Raw genomic sequence first — 20,700 nt, forward strand, 5'->3', positions numbered from 1 at the left:
CAGCAATTATTCAAAGTTTTGTGGAAATCGGATTTTTACGGATTTTTAGGAACTTCCCCCCACCCTAAACGCTAGTGTATACGGATTCCCCAACGATTTGGTTTGGCAGCACTGCCACCGAGTTAGTTCTCGCCAGGACTTCAGTACGAACGAACGCTTTTTCACCCGCGCTACGATCGATGCAGCACGTGACCCTGGCCTGAGCTGTCGAACCGCGATCGCAACTCTCTGTACCGTACACGTTATTCAAGTTCGCGTTTGCCGTCGAAACTGATTTCTTTTGCGACGTTCAGTTTAATATAAACTAAAGAGCCTTCCTATTTGAGTGGTCAGTCTGGTGTTTTTCCTTGTTGATTACCCCCCTAAACCAAATAATATTCTTTTTAATCTATTATTCTACGGTTCTTTTTTAGGATCCAGGTTCTTTTTATTCTTTTTAAACCATTAACCTACGGTTCTCTTTCTTAGGATCGAGGTTCTCCTTATTCTTTTTATTCTATTATCCTACGGTTCTTTCTGAGGATCGAGTTTTTCCCTATTCTTTTTAATCTATTATCCTACGGTTCTTCCTTAGGATCAAGGTTCTTTTTCTTATTTTTAGCCCATTAACCTACGGTTCTCTTTCTTAGGATTGAGGTTCTTTTTATTCTTTCTACTCTATTATCCTACGGTTCTCCTTATTCTACCTAATATATCATCCTACGTTTCTTTCTTAGGATCGAGGTTCTTATTGTTTGTAATCCATTGACCTACGGTTCTCTTACAAGGATATGGTTTCTAAAGCTGCTAGTTTATGTTCCTTCTATTCCTGCTTGGGTATCGAACTTCATTCTCTAACTTACGCTCCAAAACTAAACTACTGTTCCTTCACTTTTCGGGTGGGCAAACAAAAAGGGGGAAAATATCGACATCGGAGCTATCTCTGAATGCAGATGGAGCCGGCGAAAAAGAAACAGAGTCTGCATAAGAGGATAAGTGAGCAACACCAAGAAGGCGTTTGAAGAGTTATGAAACGCTCCACCCGGAGTACAGGTGACTATTCCGACTATCGCGTTGAAGAATATGAACCCACTTGCCCGGGGTATAACGGCAGTACTCTCTCAGCGCCTCATTCCTACGAGATCTTCCCAAATGACGAGTCCTACACATCGAACTACGAGGCTTCACTAAACCGTTTTTCACCCCCAGGCCAACCTAATGACGGGCCCTTGACAAACTTGGAGAACTTGTTTCTACGTCAATTCATCCAGGCCCCTCTGTTTCAACTAACCGACCTTGGAGACTTTTCACTGTAACAGGAGCCTTTCCTCTCAGGAGAACCAAGCTCACGGATCTCGGGTACTTCGACGCAGCCCCTCGGAGAAGAGGATGTTTTAGATCTGCAGACCTCTCCAATCCGACTGTCACCTCCACCTCTCCCTAGGTTGTTCGTTACTTGCGCGGATTGTCCTGAGGCGAAAAAGATGGCTTTCCTATCGTTGATAAGCAGAAAGAGAATCTTACTCGAACCGCTAGGGGGCGCCATCACAAAAAGGAGACATATACAAATCAAGAGCTACCTCCTTACCCGCATGTGTGTGTTTCATGTGCATTGCGTGCGAGAACGCGTACAGTCTGTTCCACTCACGAGGTTACGCGTTTTCTCGGAAAGTTTTGAAGATATTTTCCATATTTCTTTTTTGGTGTGACTGTACGTTCAACGAGCTAGAAGAGACTAGTCAACTCGTTTCAGTATGGCTCGATCAGCTGAAGAGAGCTAAATTATAGTAAGATGAGTGCTGTTTACAGTAAACGTTTTGAAGCGGTCTTCTTGTGCACCCATCTACTAGGTCCACATTAAACATACTCCGCTGCTGCTAAAAGGCTTGGAAAGGCTAAAAACTTCGTCCCGCAGTGGGTTCAGCAATTTTGGGAGTCAAAAATCATTAACGGCCTGCTAAAACAAGTGGAGAAGCGAGCCACGACGCGAAAGGAACACAAAGCCATCATCGGGCTATTGCAGAGTAAGCTCACTCTGCGGCTACGTCAATCGAAGACCAAACACTCTAAAAATGGAATAAACGTGAGCGTAAACAAAATAAGACGCAGATTAGCTGAGGCGAAGATTCGTCTCATCAGACGAAGCATCGTTTTGGGCATGGGCTCATGTAAAACGTCCCAGTAAACAGAACGTGGAGTCCAGGTTTTGCCAATTTTTTCCCCATGCAGTAAAGTCTATGATTTGGGCAAAACTTGGTCGACTGTTAGACACTGCTGTAGCATTTTCCACCTGACTGTTCAAGAATTGACCAATTCTAAATCCACGTTTTACTATCAATTTTTAGCCCAGAAAGATGTCGTAGAACCAGTTAACATGCACCCAAACTCGTGAAGGAGCGTATCTCCACGGCGTGGAGATGGGCCTCTCTTTGTTTTGCTCACTGCTTGCGCTTGCATATTTTGCCTTCTTCTCAGTATGAATAGGATACGCTGGAACAGCATCACGGCAAAGCCATATCGTGTTTATACATACGTGTGCTGGAACGAACTGGAAAACGCACTTGGACCCACGCTATAGATACAAACGATATTGTTGCCTTAAGCAATGGTCACACTGTCGTTTTTAATGTTTCCTTACAACAAAAAAGTTCACGACGATAGTCCAAATTTACCCATTTCTGGAGGTGAATTATTGAACTTCATTCTGACACGCCCCTCCACACTGTTACTCAAGAATTCATTGTTTCTAGGACAAAAGTATGGTGTCCACGCGCTAGAGCTAGAATTGGCCATTACTGCGGTCGTAGAAACACCCATATATTCATCCAATCAATGGCTTCGGCTGTTTAGAACTATTAACAGAGAATTTGAATGCAAAAAAATGCTTCAAATATACAAGCGTGGTCTCTTAAGATCTGTTGATAAGATGTTTGGACCCAAAAATGACGATTGGCTCTTACAAGAAGACAACGACCCCAAACATCGGAGCCGTCTCTGCAAGACCTGCAAAATTAAAAATGCCATCAACACGATGAGCTGGCCTGCAAGTTCCCCCGATGCTAAATCGTTTAAAAAAGTCTGGTGTATAATGAAGAGGATACTTGCTGGAAGGCGTATGTTCACCTTGAAGCAGCTCTGTCGACATATCAGGGAGATATAGCGCTCATTCTCTATTGATTATTCAGAAAAATTGGCCGAGAGTATGCCGAGAAGGTGTTAGGCTATTCTAGACAACAATGGGGACTGGACAATTTATTAGGTAAGTGCGTTCTAGCCCTTTGAACGTACCTTCAAGCAACAAAAAAAGAACAAAATATCTTCAAAACTTTGCGAGAAAACGTGCAACCTCGTGAGTGGAAGAGACAACGCGTACATCTCGCTAGCATTGAATGATGGTCAATTAGCTGCGAATCATTATGCGTCACATTTTGCCATCACGGAACATGACACATGCTGCGAGCTTTATAAGTCGCATTTCATCATCATGAAGATGCATGAAAAAAATTATTATTTGACAAATGTTTCTTTTTCATGAATACTACTAATTATCGAAATTTTCCGTTATTTTTAATTTCTAACGGCATCATTATTATTAATTATTAATATACGTATTTTAATATTTTCCTCATTTATATATTTTTTTAAATAATTGAAAAACTTCTTGATGAATTGAATTTATTTTTTAACTTGCTTTTAAATGAAAAACACTATAAATTTAAAAAATTTTAATGTTTTTAAGTCTTGAGTTTAAAAACTGAGCGAATTATATTAAAAAATTATATGCAGTTGAAAATTATATTTAAGTTTAGTAACTAGTTTTTGCAGGTGAAGTATGCAACTCGTAAGCAAATATCTATATCACCGGCGCTGAGTTTTTAACAACTATTATCTACAAACAATAAGATATCGAGTTTCAAGTTTTAAGAAGGAAACATAGAAGGTACTCAATATTTTTATCTGGTCCAACGTGTTTGTATTTACAAAACAAAAATTACTTTTCATTTATTTTTATTTCAGAAATCAAAATAATTATGACCAAACAAGCCGTCCATAGTACCTTTTATTTAATTATCCCAACATTCGACTTGATATCTCATTTCGTGTTAACATGAACTTGATTTTTTTTTAAAGTTGGTAATGTGGGTATTTAGACCGGACACATGGACTGACAATGCTAAATTTGCAAATATAACAACAATTTTAAGTTACAAGGGTTTCCAACTGTACCACTGCAAATTATAATTTTAATAGTTTTTAACAATTAAAAATGCAAATATTTTTATCGAGTGAAGCAGATTATGGTAATTGTGCAAGAAATCAGATGTATGGAAATTTTTTTTCTATAATACTAAGAATCAAAATAATATTACTGATGATATTTCAAATCAAAAACAATATTTTTAAAATAGTATTTTAAAACTTGCAAAAAAAGAACCTTAACAGTGTTCTTGGTAACTGAATTATATCTTACTATCAGTTGTTACCAATTTACGAAAACTTTTAATAAAGTCCAACAATTTTTTTTTAATTGGTAAGAAGCGACAGTACTCTTTTCGTGGAAAGAATGGTATTTTCATTAGAAATAAGTGGCACTATTATTACCATTCCTAAAACCATAGAAGACTTTGTTCCCGCGGAAGCCTGATTTTTAGCACGATATCTAACTCAAATTTAAAAAAATGCAAAACATACAATTTAAAACTTACACGAAAGTTATTTTACCTATATTTTTTTGTATTTGGATTTTATCTTAATACAGCTTCTTACCAAATTTTGAAAATTGGTAGTCTTTTAATAAAATACAACCATTATTCTTTAAAGAAGTAAGAAGCAACAGTGAGAAGAAATCCAATTACAAAAACTTTTTCCAACGAACCATTCCATGAAATCAACATTATTTGTGAATAACATTTTTTCGTTGTCGCATGATTATTTTCTGGATAGCTTTCGTATCAGGCTAGACACTTTCTTTGTTATCTTTGGTGTCTGCTGCTAATTTATGTTTTTTCTTCTCGAATTCCTTAAATTTGTTCAAGAGCGTTTCTACCTTCTTATTTATCCTCTTTAAAACTAATAGAGAAATAAGGTAATAACTGGAAATAATAATCCTGACGAACTCGCAAAAAAAACGGTTGTTTTTGCGATTTAACTAACCTCGTCCCCTTCCTTTTCTAATTCCACGGCCTCGATCTCGATCCTTTGCACTTCCTCTTCTCTATCTGTGAAAATTTAATTTCTCTCTGCCAAATCCATTTTCCCCTTCAGCAGTTTCCTTAACCTTTTCACTGTTATCTCACAAACCAAAATCTGTAACAGAAAAGGGTAGAAATGATTTTTGAAGATACAACAATTTAACGTTTGACAGGGTAGCCGTCGACTAAGATTGACTAATGTATATTAATAATGTTCCAACCCAGACGACATACGTCCATTCTCGTAAATAAATTCTTTGAAATCCATTGAAATATTATATAGTCCCATGCAAGTCCGAAGATATTTCCTGAAATCCTACACAATTTCTTTAAATATCTCGAAATTCTAGAGAGAAATTAAGCTGTCGGTTCGAATAAGAGCTCATAAACTTATTTCTCTGGGAGTGGGAAGAACCCTGGAGGCCTTGAGCAAAAATTTCGAATTTTAATTTTCAAATAATATATCCGTATGTGGAATTTCATTGCGCATCTTTTTCTCGCAAACAGAAAGTTGTAGCTTTTTTATTTTTCTAGTTAAAAGCAAAAAAACGGACTTTTTTGTAAAAATCTATTTTAATTAGTTTTTCCCTTCAACTCATGCTCAGTCTGCCAGTTTTTAGTCTTTTTAAATAAAATTTGTGGGCAGTGTAGTTCGAAATATCCTTCGACTGATAGATCAAAAGGAGTTAAAAAATGTGTTTAAACAAATGGTTGTTAATTTTTTCCTGATGCGTGTCGCACAATCGGACTTCTCTATCTTTAGCGTTTCATTTATATAGCGAATTTTGAGCAACAAAAAATTTTCAGCGAGAAAGTTGTTGACAACAGTAGAAGTTTTGTGGAAAATTTTAGCCCAATCAAATTAATATTCAAGAAATTATTAACGTCTTAAGTCGTTAGCGGCTAGGTGATTCGCGCTCTCAAGTAATATCAAAATATTATGAATAAATAAATAACATTGCATAATGTAAACTAACTTATTAATTTAATATAACGTAAAATAGAATGGTTCTGTTTTTGAAACAAATCTTAAAAGCATATAATCTCTGACAATTAGCCGAATCGGAAGTTGGAAAAAATTTATTTTAATTTATAAGCTTTTTCATTTTTAATTATTATTAATTTAAAAATATATAAACGTCTTTAACATAAATATTATGCTTTCTGAACTTATGATTACTAATAAGATCCTTGTTTGCTTTGATATGCACATTCTGTTTACGGAATTTATTATCATTAATATTCTGGGTTGAGACCGTCACAGCCCCTGACGCTTGGGTGATCCCGTTGCCTCCCTTTATAAGCCTTGAGCAAGGCCCCAAAACAGTCTCCATAAGCAGAAGACCGCAGCCACGCTGTTAGCTGATATTTCACTCATTGATGCAGTAACTGCCTGTGAGTGTTACACGTTTCCCGCAAGCGCAGGGCAGTGACAAAGAATATGAGTGGAAGTCTCATTATCCTTTCCGCAAAGACGACAGAAGGTACTTTCTTCAATCCCTATCTTATGTCTGCGATACCGGAGGTTTCCATGTCCTATAAACATTTCTGTTGGGACTTTGACTTCATTCCTCCCGAGCTTAAGTATTTCTTTCGCTCGATGAGGGTTTAGCTTTGAGCCCAAGAGTGTTTTAGCCTGTCAGCAGCCAGAGACCGAATCCCACTCATTCTGATGTTCCTCGGTCAGCCAACTGTTAATATCTTTAGTAACCAAACTAATGGAAATGCGTACAACTGGCTCAGGTCCAGTAAAATTTTCCTTTGCTGCTAGCTTTGCCAGCCTGTCCGATATCTCATTGCCACTCTGTCTAGGGCAGAGTGACCCGGTTTTATGTAGCTCGCTTATTTAGTGCCTCAAAGCACTCCCATACTAGTAGCGACGTGGTCGTTGTTCCATTCAAAACCATGATAGCAGGCCTGCTATCTGAGTAGATGCGAATGTTTCTTTTATCGTCATACTCCATTGCCGTATCGGCGCACTGAAGCAAGGCCATAATTTGAGATTGTAGACTGTTGCGTAGGAACCCATCACAATTGTGAAGCTCATTCCGTTCCTTCTGTGATATACACCTGCTCCAGCGTTCTCCTTGTTCCTGGAGCCATTTGTAAACGAGTTGTCTCCATCACTGGGAAGGTGTGCCTCATCGCTAGCCCGTTCCTCTTTTGTCGATAAGCTAACTCGGTACTTCTCGTCGAAGAGGTAGCAAAATATGGACATTTTGTCCCTGAGCATGCTCTGTGTCGGCCTCCTAGCGATGTCGATTGGTATCCGCATAACTGTCGAGATACTGCTATCGTTTACCATATTGAATATCCAAGCCGCCTTCGCAGCCACAGTCCTTATGGTGAGATGGAGGGGCTCCAAACCTATTAGTGCCCCCAGGGCAATCCTGGGTGTCGATTTCGAGGCACCAGTGATACCTTTCAGAATTAGTCCCCTGATCCTTTCCAGTCAGGACTTCACAATAGAAAGTTCGACCCTGCTCCACCAGACGACTGCCGCATAGGATAGTCTGCGTCGCAGAATCGCTGTGTAGATCCACATAAGTGTCTCCGGTGTCAAGCCCCAGCTTTTCCCTATGGCTCTTATACAAAGCCGAAGAGTCGCTACTAGCTTCTTGCACTTGTTTTCCAGGTGCTCGTTCCATGACAGGTTTCTTATCCAGAATGACTCTTAGCTATTTGGCTTGCCCTTTGATTTCCAGTTTTTGTCCAGCCAATTTTAATGTACTCGTGGTTCTCCACTTATACCTTCTTGTGAATACAACTGCATCCGTCTTACTCGGATTGATTGATAGTTCAGTCCTCTTAAACCATGCATCTACTATTCTTAGTGCTTGCTGCATTTCTTCGAAGAGCGCATCCAGATGCTGACCGCGTACAATGGCCAGTATATCGTCCGCATAGCCTATAACGTGGTTGCCCGGACTCGTGAGTAGATGAAGCAGTTCATCCACTACCAGGCACCACAGAAAGGGTGATAAAACACCTCCCTCCGGACATCCCGAATTAACGGTTCCACATAAAATGGTATCACCCTTAGCCGTGGTTAGATTCCTATTGGCCAACATATGGTAGGTCCATTCAACGACTGCTTTGGGAAAACCGGGTGCGATCATGGCCTCCTTCGATGAATATGAAGGTTCCAATCGTGAGGCCTTTCTGCTTCAGTTGTCCTTCAATTAGGTTAACTGCAGTGCTTAGGGCCGTCTCAGTCGAGTGACCAGCCCTATAGGCGTGTTTTTGCTTGTGAAGAGGACTACTTGACAAGACCTTATCGCGGATATACCTATCCACGAGTCTTTTCACTGTTTTTAGTAGGAAAGATGTGATGCTAATGGGTCAAAAATCCTTGGGTGAAGTATAACGGATCCTGCCTACCTTCGGAATAAAGACTACTCTCGCACCCCTCCATGCCTTCGGAACATGACCCAACGGCAGACTAGCCCTAGCAAGTCTTACAATCGGCCCAATGATGATCTCACCAGCCCTCTGTAAGATGACTGGATATATGCCATCCGGACCAGGAAACTTGTAAGGACTAAAGGTCTTCAGGGCCTACCTGGATCTGGCTGGGGTTAGCTCTGGCTAACCCCAGCTAACCCCTGGCTCTCGTTAGTTAGTCGCCGTTTCAGGCCCAGCAAAAGTTGGTCCAGCTTTCATGCTTTACCTTACGTATTGCACTCCTATACTTATCCCTCATCGATGTAAATGAAGTTCATAGTTTCTTCGTTTTGTCAGAACTGGCACGTCTGAACCTATCTCTGGTTTTCCTGCGAAGCTCTTCGAGTTTCGTATTCCACCAGTGTGTCTCTCCAGCCTTTCGGACTTTTGAAGGTCGACAATTACTTTCATAAGTAGATTAGATGGCTCCCGTGAAAATCTAGGCCGCCATCTCCAGGGTATCCACGTCTCTAATTGACCTGGGCACCCCTGAAAGTGCACTTCTTAATTCTGTGGAAAACTGACCACAGTGCGTTCTTTTTCGATTTAGGACCCATTTAGGGCCGATGGGTACAGCGAATTCCAACACGAACTCTATCAGTGAGTGATCTGAGAGAGTAGGTTCACCTGAGACTCTCCACTTCTTGATGTTATCTGTAAAACTAACGGTAGTGTGATATCAATGACTTCCATCCTGAGCGAATTACGAAACTTCGGGGTGTTCCCCGTATCAAGAATATCTAAGTCAGTGGTGATTAGGTATTCCAATAGGTCCTTACCTCTTGAGCTGATGTCCGTTCTACCCCATAAAGTATGGTGAGAGTTAGCATCGCACCCCAGCAAAAGAGGAAGACCCCTTACCTTGCAGTATTCTACCAGTGTACGTACCTCCACTGGTGGATTGGTATCGCTGTCATATGAAAAGCAAACCGATCCCATGACTAGCCTTTCTATTCCTCCTTCCTATTTTATGCAGACCAGCTCGCGCCCCAAAGTTATAGTACGCCATGTCCACTTTTTAAACATTTTGAGTTATTATTATTTTTATGTTCATTTATTGTTAAACTTATGTTTTTAAATGAAGCTTTCTCTGGAATTTATGCTGTAAGCCCCGCACTTATTAATTAAAATATCGATGCTAATAACAAGTTAGAATTATAGTAAGCCATATCCAGTTTTAATTTTTAGAGTGAAAATATGCCAACTTCAGGCTACAAATGTTTTTTAAATAACCTAATTTTAATGACAAAAAGAATTCTGAAAACAGTATTTTCTGAGTTTAAAAAATAGATATACATGACCAGTAAGTATTACATTACTTTTAATATTTCTTTTTGGAAATACTTTAATTTTACGTCTATTTTTCTTCAATTTATGAAAGTTATTTTGTGTTGTAAGTTAATGAAATTTTAGTCAAATTAATTCCCTCTACATAATAGCTCAAGTAGTATGTTGCGCGCGAAGTTTAAGAATAAAATTCTCTCTGACTTGAATTGCAGCGTTGTTATCTGCGATTTCCACTACGTGGCGCTAGCATCCAGACAAAATTCTTATAGTTACCGACGGAACGCTTATTAACTGCTACTAAAAAAAGATGCACTTGAAGCCGCCTTCGTCCTATGTGAATAGCAGTTATTGTATTTTTTAAAGTTTTTAACGCTGCAAGAAAAAGTATTGTGCTTACTCCGTGAGTTTCTAATGCAAATTTTAACGTCGAATCCGAATTTCAATAATTTAAAATTTGATCCTTTTTTTGGAGTTTTTTAAGAAGGAACCGAAGGCAGGCTCAGTCGGGTCTTCTTGGGTACTTTGTAGAGGCTCCTTTCGGTTCCTTCAGTCCGCCAGGGATGTGCGCCACGCAACAGAAAAAAATTAACAATTTTTTTAACAAATTTTTGAATTCCTTTTAATATATCAGTCGAAGGATATTTCGAACTACGTTCCCTAGAAATTATATTAAAAAATACTAAAAACTGGGAGACTAAGCACGAGTTGAAGTAAACATGAATAAAAATTTTAAATTGATTTTTCCAAAAAAAGTCGGTCTTTTTATTTAAAAGGCATGTGACACAGTCAAATAAATATACTAACCACCTTACTTTATCAGTTCACAGAATACTTTTTTGCCGTCTAGTGGCCGCCAGGGTACCGGCTGATGCCGATGGAATTGATAGCAGAGTCCAATGTTGTGTGCCGGATAAGATTTAGTTGAAATATTTTTTTTTCTTCTTTTATTATTAAACTTTGTATTTTAACGTAGTTTTCATTCGGCTATTGCATCTCTCAAAGTTTGAGGCCGATATTTTATGTATAAAAAAAATTCGAACATTCGAAAAATGTCGGGGTTCAGGAAAAAGATTAAATAATTTTCAGCGAGGTTCCTACCCAAATGAAGTGCCTAAACCAGCCGCCTGCATCAACATTAGTTCACTACTAAGATCAAGTGAAGCGCGGCGTGCAGATGGCGCTGGGAATTTTCCAGCTTATGTTTATGTGGCAAGAATAGGAAGAATTATAGTGGAAAATTATTCTGATCGATGGTTTTCGCAATAACAATCGGTTTTCTGAGTAACAAATTAAACTTTAAGAATTAAGAAATATTATTAATATTAAATTTGGCAAATAAATTAAGTAAAATGTGTGGAAAATTGTTCCTGGATGTAAGTCAGGTTCTGAAAACTGCTCCGAAAAATGTTATTTCTTTTACGTGTCAAAAGATGAAGAAAATCTAAAAGCCCGGAAAAAAGCCAACCCAAAAGAAAATTTTGTAGCAAAACCCAGACATGGCAAGTGGGAGAGACATTTAAAACAATATATATTTTGTGGGAGCGAAAAACGTTTGCAGATGATGGAGTCACTGTTCTGGGAGTGGCAAGTATAAATATAAAATATTTACGGCCGCACGGCAGCGCCGGTTTTTTTGTCTTGATAAAACGTAAAAATAAATTACATAATAAAATTGAGAAAGGATTTATTAATGAAAATAATAGTTTAATTTTGCTTAATGAAGAACTTATCTTGTATACCTTTTATCCTAAACTGAAACGACATCTATATTTAAGAAATTTTTGAAGACCTAGAAAATAAATCAAAATTTTTTAAATACCCTAAAACCTGTCCAATCGCTTCAAATTATTTAAATCAACTGAAAATTCATTGGAATGTTTAAAATGTCCTAAACTTGAAAGAAAATCTTTAAAAATTTCTTAATATATGTTGGAAACCTTTAAATTCCTTAAAATTATGAATAAAATCCATGAATAAAAATTGAAATAAATACTAACCGGAAGAATCTGCTGTCGGTAATCGATGACTTGTATCGGCTTTGAGCAGAAATAAAACGTGCCAGAATTCAAAATTTTTCTGACTTCAGAAAAACTGTCTTCGTTTGATTTTACGTGAAAACAGGGGCATAAAATTGGTTTCGGTTATTCTGAATACTTCTGATTCTGTCCCTCGTGTTTAATTGGAGAACAGCCATAAGCATCCAAAAGAGTTTTGTGTAATATTGTTTCAGTCTTGTATGTGACTGTGAAAAGGGGACAAATATTTATTATGGAAGAAATAACATTACAACAAATTATTTATCCACTGTTTCCTCAAAAAAAATACCGAACGAAACAAAATGCAATTTGATGTTATAAATCCCGATGTCAACAGGTGTCAGATTTTTATTCTATTTACTTTACGATACATATTTTACTTACCTTTACAAATTGGTACTGCATTCTGTCGCGCAGAACTGATGAAGAATATTGATTATTCAATTATTTGTATTATTTATGATTAAATTCATGCGATTAATCATTGAACCGCAGCTAGGCAGCTAGAGTTCTGAGCAGTTCTGAGCAATGATGCCAATGTTGGCACCTGACCTACTGCGCTTGCGTTAGAGCTGAGCGCTAATTAACCAAACTTGGCGCGCAATTCAAAATTAAATGAAAAAACAATTCTTGTGATTTAAATAAATAATTATTAAAATATGCACAAGAATGTATAAAAATTATGAAACTTTTGATTTCAGACAAGAACAAAGTGTATAACACATATTTGATGAATAATAGTTTATTTTAATTGAACTACAAAAGCTGACTTATAGTTCACAAGACGTTTTGTAATAGATACATTTTTTGAAATACCATATAATGTTTCAGCAGCTTAATATACAGAAGTTAATTACAGAATATAATAATGATAATATTTGAATTTTTCTTAAAAAAATTCAGCTCAGAATATTTTTCTTATCGATAAAAAATTTATAAATAATTATTTTCAATCACTTTTCCAAGAAATTTCTTTTTAAATAAAATGTTTCGTAAAATATAAGTTAGTCTTTGGAATTCAATGAAAATAAACTGTTATTTATATAATATATTTGTTATATTTTTTTGTCTGAAATCAAAAGTTAGACAATTTGTATATATCCTTGTGCATATTTTAATAGTTCTTTACTTCAATTACAAAAATTGTTTTATAAAGAAATTTTGAATTGCGCGCAAAGTATGGCCAATCAGCGCGCAGCCCCAACGCAAGCACAGTAGCACAGGGTGCCATATTGGCATAATTGTTTCTGAGCCGGTTATATTACTTTGAGAACGGTAACGAGAATAAGAATATTACCGAGAATATAACCGAGAAATAAATACTCTGAGAATTTATAAGAATCTCACAATTTATTTTAATTAAGGGCATGTGATACTTAGAAAATTATCGATTTTACGAGTTTTAGGTTCCGACCGCTTTTTGTCTTTCATAATCAATAGTTTGTCTTAAAAATTTGGGACATGATACCGACCATGCTAACGGACGTCCCCACACACTTTTTTTTAGTTTAATTCAAAAAAGTTTTAATTTAGCAAAATCTGATTAATTTGCATAGCGCTTAGGAATTAGTATCGATTTTACCAGTTTTAGGTTCCGACGGCTTTTTTCTAGAATAATCAATATTTTGTCTTAAAAATTTGGGAAATGATAGCGAACATGCTCACGGACGTCCCCGAACACTTAATTTGTGTTTTTTTTTCCAAAAAAATTTTTGATATTGCTAACAACGTGTGTATATTTGGAGGTTATGTATGTTACAATTCTCCTGTGCGTTACTTCCAAACTACACAATATTTTTGGCCGAAAACTTTGGACTTGCAAATAAACATAGTAACTAATCTCCTGGAACTAAGCTTGTTTGCAGGCAATCCAAACATTTTATTTGATAAATAATTCCCCAGTGGCGAAAAATTGAACATTAGTTTCAAAGTTTCATCAGATCTAGTCCATGATTACACCATAATTATTATAGAGTTCTTACCGACAGAATCGGTACAATAGAGACCTACATTATCGGAATGACAGAGATCTAAAAATCACCCTAACCACAAAATAATACACATGCATAAAATTTGGTAATTAACACAATAACATTTTTTTGTTATTATCTCTGAAAAAAGAGTCTGGGGACGTCCGTCATGATATTTTATAGCATCTCCGAATTCAGTTTTTGAACATTTTCATTTTTGTGGAAAAAAAGCCGTCGGAACTGTACTCGATTGACCACACGACGAAATATCACATGCCCTTAATGGAAAATTGCATTTTTTCGTCAACTTTTCGGTTGAAAACTCAACTCTTTTTTTGGAATTTTGTCTTTTTTATTTTAAAGTTTACCTGCTTTAGCAGAAATTAAATCTTTTTTTGATAAAAATGGAACTGTTTGGTTTCAAATTAAGCTATTATACTATTTTATTGAAAACTGAACAATTTCGTAGAAAATTTACTTTTTGTTTAAAATTTATATTTTGGTGTTGAAAAATGAACTGAATTATTTCCTGGATGAAAGTTCAAAATTCATCCTTGTGGGTTGAAAAAATTCGTATTTTTGTATTGAAAATTCAACTTTTTTTTTGTTACAAAAGTTCAATTTTTGATGTTACTGAGTTAACTAGAATCTTTTTCGGTTGAAATCTCAATTTTTTTTGTAATAAAAAATTCTTTTGCTTTAAGATAAATTTCATATTTTCTGATAAAAATGCAACCATTTGCTAGAGAATTGAACGATTTTGTTAAAAAGTCATCCTTTTTGGTTACAAATTCGTCTTTTTGGATTGAAAATTGAATTTTTTTGGTAGAAAATTAATTTTTTTTTTAATTCATAGTTCGATCGTGAAAACTCCACTAAAATCTTTTTTAACAGAAAATTCAACTGTTTTTTTAAATTTATCTTCCTGATTTAAAACTTCATCCGTTATAGAAAAAATTAAATTTTTTGTATGAAAATGCAACTTTTTGGTTAAAAATCGTTCTTCTTTGCTTGAGAATAGAATTTGTTTAAAACATTGGCTTGAATCGTTTTGTTAAGAAAACACTTTTTTGTTAAAGATTTATATTTTAAGTCGAAAAGTAATCTCGTCGGTTGAAAGTTTAATTATCTTGTTATAAATTAATCTTTTTAATTGAAACTTCAACTACTTGGATCAAAGTTAAGCTACTTTGTGAATTTTTTTATTAGGCCTGTGTCTGGTGGAACATTTAACTGTTTATTGGAAAATATTTCTTTTTTATTTTAGAATTCTTTTTTAACAGAAAATGGCAATTTTACATTTTTTAAGATTGGTATTATTTAGTTAAAAAGTCGCGCTTTTTTGTAAAAAATTATTTTTTAGTTTGAAATTTCCTTTGATTCGCGTAAAAACGCATCAGTTTTGTGGAAAATTAATTTTTTGTCTAACACTCATATTTTTTCTTTAAAAATTGCATTTTCGTGAAGAATATTTGTCTTTTAATTTAAAGGTTCCATAATTTAGAGAAACTTTTATTTATTTTTTGAGTGAAAAATCTTTATTTGTTGGAAATTTGTCTTTTTGGTATTAAAATTATTTTCTTTTGTTGTATAAATTTCATTCGTTTTGGATTAAAATATAAATTATGACACTTTTTTGTTGACAATTTGTCTTTTAAAGTTGAATATTCAACTTTTATGTCAAAAATTCCAGTATTTTGTTAAAAAATTATCTTTTAAAGTAAAAAAAAAAAACTTTGTTTTGTTTGAAATAAATTAATGCATTTGAACATTTTAAAGTATAAGAAACACTTTAATTCCTGAATATATCTGAGTTAAAAAAATAATGTACATACAATCACTGATATAACTTGAACAATACAAATATCGTTAACAATCATAAATTCTCCTAAATTCTATCATATTCTCGGTTATATAACCTGAACTTAAATTCGACGAGAGTTGGCCGGTGACCACCAGGCGAAATCGCGGCGCTGATTAGCTTTAGGGTTAGAAAATTCTCGGTAACAAAGATTTGGAGAAGGTAACGGAGAACGTTACCGTATGTTACCTAGAATGCGAGAATTTATCGAGAATTTACTTTTATTTTTTACTATTATTTTCTGTTTTTTAAGCTAAATAATGTTTATACTCTAAGCACTTAAAATTAAATAACAATAAACATTGAAAATTAAAATAATTTTTTAATTTTATATACCATATACTTCATATTTTTTCAGAATAGAATTTTATTTATCGATTACATGAATTCTTTGAAACATGATTATTAAACTTTAGTTTCGAACAAGTTTTAAATAAAATTTTATATTCCTTAACAATTATAAGTTTTCGTATTAACAAAACTAAGTACCTAGATACTCAGCTAAAGAGAAATAGTTTACGTAGAACAGTCGTTGATCAGTCTTGGAGAATTGATAATGTAATTAAAATTACTCAGGGTACCTTTTCACGGAGACCTGTTTTGAATTAATCGTGGAATTAATTTAACACATTGAGCTTGCATCTAGTTTATTAACCAATAAAATTTGCCATAAACCAACAGAATAGCTAGAAAGTAATCATATCAAAAATATTAATGCCACGATTAATTCAAAGCGCATCCGTAAAAAGGTACCCTCAGCCTGATAGTCATTCCTGAATATGCTAACTATAATCTAGTTTCTGGAGTGACTAAGCAGCTAAAAGGCTTATAAGAATCAAAATCGTTAGGTAGAAAAGATACAGCTTATATTGAATATTAGTGTTGTGATTACTTAGTCTGATCAATATTTCCACATTAAACACAAAATGTCATAAAATTCTGCGTCTAATAAATCCAAATTAGTGGCAAAAATTTCCTATTGTTATGAGGGAAAGTACTAAAAATCATCACAGGTAACATTCAAAACCATTTGAACTCAAAACTTTACATTTATTTCGGTGAAAAAGTTAAATTCTCGAGAACTTACCAGTAACTTATCGATGTTCCTGCGAAAAGAAGAATAATTTTACTAACAGTGCATTTTTTTAGTACGTTCAAGTACGGTTAAGTTATCAGCACCATCAACTGTGAATCGGCTTCCTGCGCACTCCACTTCGTTGCTATACCACTTTACTCTTATTTTTTAGCAGTCACCGATTTTTTTTCGAGAAACCAGAGACTTTATCCTCTTACTGTCATTGCGAACCCCCTAATAGCGTCTAGACAATTTTTAAAGTGCATTTTTAAACCCCAAAAACCGAATTATCGTCGGTCGTTGGTAGGGCTTAATAGATTTCGCCATTTTTGTACACCTCATTCCAACAGCCTTAACGCATATTTTCAGTTTGAAAACTTAACTGTATTGTACATAATTCGACATTTTTGTTTCAAAATTTAACAATTGGGTAGAAACATTAAATTTTTACACCAAACTTTCGCTTTCTGTCCAGTATTGAGTGTTGCCTTCAAATAACCTTGGACTGCATTCGCAGGAATCAAAACGTAAACAGCCATGGCAAAACAAATTGGCCTTCTTTTATATAAACTTGATATTCTTACTGGAAAATTGATCTTTTTGGTTGTAAATTGGACGAGTTGATAGAAAATTAATCTTGTTTGTTAATAATTCTACTTTTTGGTCAAAGGATTGAACTATTGTGGTAAAAAATTTGTCTTTTTTTGGTAGAATTCAACTGATCGAAATTTCGTTTTTTTTTTAAGTTTTTCAACTGTAATTTGCCTATTTCATTTTTGTTGTAAAACGTATCTTTCCTAGTTAAAAAATACCCTAATGGTTGAAAATTCACCTTTATTTATTAAAAATTGACTTTTTTGTTGGAAATTCATAGCTTCGGTAGAAAATTGAATTATTTGGTAAAAAAAAAAAATAACTATTTTTATGGAGTTTTAGAAAATTTAACTATTTTGCTTAAAAAACTTTTTGACTGTAAATTCAACGAAGTACTTGATTAAAAATTAAACTACTTTGTTAAAAATTAATTTTTCACCAAATTCACCTCTTTAGTTCAAGGTTAACTTTTTTATTGGATTTTTTTTAATTCATCATCTTAGTCGAAAAATCATATTTTTGTATAAAAATTTAACTTTTTTTGTAAAAAATTTCCCTGATTGTTTTGAAAATTCTACAGTTTCTTGAAAATTAAACGATAATGCTGAAAATCAACTTTTTTGTTAAAAATTTGTTTGGTTGTTAAATTTAAACATTTAAAAATCTCTTTTTTCTTAAAAAATGTTTCTTTATAGGTTTAAATTTCAACTATTTGGTAGAGAATTAATTTCGTTTGTTTTAAATTTATCTATATCGTCGAAATAGAATTTTATCCATTTGGTTAAAAATTTAATTTTTTTGTTAATAATGCAACTTTTTGGTTAAAAATTATTTTTATTCTGTTGAAAATTCGTATTATTTTTTTTTAAATAAAATATATTTCGACATGAAATAATCCCCAAATTCAAATATGGCGCCTTCAAATTTAGTTCTCAGATGTGAACCAATCGGAAGATTTTCAGCGAAGTTAGGTTGGGTTATAAAATGAAAAAAAAAGTTGTAGTCGTTGCAATATTTACCTTTTCTATTCAATGAATAACTGAATAACAAATGGGGAAAAAGTGTTATTAGGCAATTGTTCAATATCTGGAGAGCGTGAAATTTATTTTTTTAAAACGAAAATTAGAATAATCTAGAATTCTCGCCAGGAAGGTTGTGATTCGTATTTTTAGGTTATGTTTCTAAAATGCACTTCTGCAAGAAGATAGTTTTTATTGTTATCGTCCTTCAAGGTGAGTGCTTAATTCTTTAAATAATTATTTAATACAATTGCGGTTTATTGATCAATTCAAAACTTTGCCGAAAATTTTTTTAATGAAAATAATGATTTTGTGGATGATCGAAAAATAGTTTTTAGGAAGTTTTAATTATTAATTTGTGGGGGAAAATTTACATCAGAAATTCCCTGTCATCCTAAAAGAATTTGACATTATTTCTGCAGCTTTCAAATAAAAATCGAGGGGGTGTTTAATGAGGTTAAAATATTATTCTGATTACAGTATTTGTTTTCAAAATTCTAAAATTTTATAGAAAATTGAACTATTTCGTCTAAAATTACCTTTTTTTGTTGTAAATTCATATTTTTGGTTAAAGATAAAACTATTTGGTTGAAAATTAAATAATTTTGAATGAAAAATTAACTGCGTAGTATAAAGCTAACTTTTTAAATAGAAATTTCACATTTTTTTTATTGAAAACTCTTTTTGCAGATAATTTGTCTTGTTGCATCAAAATTCAACTATTTATAAAAAAAATTAATCTATTCATTTGAAAACTAACTGTTTTGTTGGAAATTCATTTTTTTTTTTTTTAATTCGACTATTTGGTAGAAAATAAATTATTTTTTAATGAAAAATATAACTATTGGGTTGTAAATGTACTTTTTTGTTTAGATTTCATATTTTCCGGGTTAAAAACCTCAACTTTTTTTGCAGGTAATTCGTTTTTTTGTTTTAAAAATTCAAGAATTAATATTTTTGGTTGAAGATTCAACTATTTGATAAAAAAATCTAACTATTTTTATGAAAAATATGTAACTATTCAGTTCTAAATTAACTTTTTTCTTGAAATTTAATATTTTTGGGTTGAAAACTGAATTTTCTTGCAGATACTTCGTCTTTATGGCTACAAATCACAAGTATTTCTTAGTCCTTTTAGTTTCAAAATTATTATTTGTACTGAAAATATAATTTCTATTTTTGGTAGCAATTTTTTTTTTTAATGTAAATTTGAGCATTTTGTTGGAAACTCCTCTTTTTAAGCTGAAAATTCACCTTTTTGGTGGAAAATGCAACTATTTGGTTAAAAACTCACGTATTTTTGTTAAAAAACTCATCCTTTTTTATAGAAAATTGATTTTTTCAGATGAATATTTAAATATTTTGTAAAATCGTGCAAAAATGTATCTATTTAATATTTTTTTAATTTAATTAATTATTTTGTCTTAAACGATTCTTTCTTCAAAAGTAATTTTTTAACTGAAAATTGAACTCTTCGATCTTTTGTTGGAATTGAAAAAAAAAATTTCCTTAAAAAGTAAGTTTTTTTATCTGAAAATTTTACTATTCTTTTTTTGTTGGAAATGCATGTATTTTGTTCAAAATTAATTTTATTGGTTAAATAACTATTTTTCTTTAACTGAAAATTTAACTATTCGATTTTTTGTTGTAAATTCATGCATTTTGTTAAAAATTAATTTTATTGGTTAAAAAACGAATTTTTTTAACTGAAAATTTTACTATTCGATTTTTTGGTAGAAATGCATGTATTTCGTTAAAAATTCATTTTATTGATTAAAAATTTAACTATTATGTTAATAAAACGATTTTTTCTTAAAATTTATTTTTTTTTTAACTGAAAATTTAACTATTATATTTTTGTTTGGAAATTTATGTATTTGTTTAAAAATTCATTTTATTGCTTAAAAATTTAACTATTATATTGAAAAAACGATTTTTTCTTCAAAAGTAATTTTTTGAACTGAAAATTTAACTATTCTATTTTAGGTTGGAAATTTATGTATTTGGTTAAAAATTCATTTTATTGTTTAAAAATTTTACTATTATGTTGAAAAAATGATTTTTTTTGCTTCAAAAGTCATTTTTTTTAACTGAAAATCTACCTTAGATTTTTTGTATTAAATTCAAATTTTTGTTAAAAATGTTCTGTTAAAAATTTATACATTTTTATAGGAAGTCAAATTTTTGGTAGAAAATTCATCTTTTTGATTAAAAATTCATCTTTTTAGTTGAAATTTAATCTT

General features: G+C 33.2%; 1 protein-coding gene and 1 long non-coding RNA gene across 3 annotated transcripts in view; one reads left to right on the forward strand and one right to left on the reverse strand.

The window, feature by feature from the left end:
• The window catches only part of LOC117174798, a 21,407-nt gene extending 8,971 nt beyond the window's left edge, over window positions 1–12,436 (reverse strand). The window contains exons 1-3 of one of the 2 annotated variants that reach the window (XR_004467364.1): window positions 12,323–12,436; window positions 11,900–12,144; window positions 5,134–5,286 (exon numbers count right to left, since the gene is read on the reverse strand). This is a non-coding gene — a long non-coding RNA (uncharacterized LOC117174798). Of the gene's footprint in view, window positions 1–3,691; window positions 5,287–11,899; window positions 12,145–12,322 lie in introns of those variants that run through there. The other variant, XR_004467363.1, reaches the window with a different exon arrangement.
• Window positions 12,437–18,417: 5,981 nt separating this feature from the next.
• LOC117174311 (thioredoxin domain-containing protein 15) overlaps window positions 18,418–20,700 on the forward strand; it is a 21,487-nt gene continuing 19,204 nt past the window's right edge. The window contains exon 1 of the mRNA XM_033363306.1: window positions 18,418–18,670. Within this exon, the coding sequence (XP_033219197.1) occupies window positions 18,625–18,670 (46 nt within the window). The 5' untranslated portion in view covers window positions 18,418–18,624. The remainder of the gene's footprint in view (window positions 18,671–20,700) is intronic.

The sequence above is a fragment of the Belonocnema kinseyi genome, chromosome 1, assembly GCF_010883055.1.
Source record: "Belonocnema kinseyi isolate 2016_QV_RU_SX_M_011 chromosome 1, B_treatae_v1, whole genome shotgun sequence".
In the NCBI taxonomy this organism is placed as follows: domain Eukaryota; kingdom Metazoa; phylum Arthropoda; class Insecta; order Hymenoptera; family Cynipidae; genus Belonocnema; species Belonocnema kinseyi.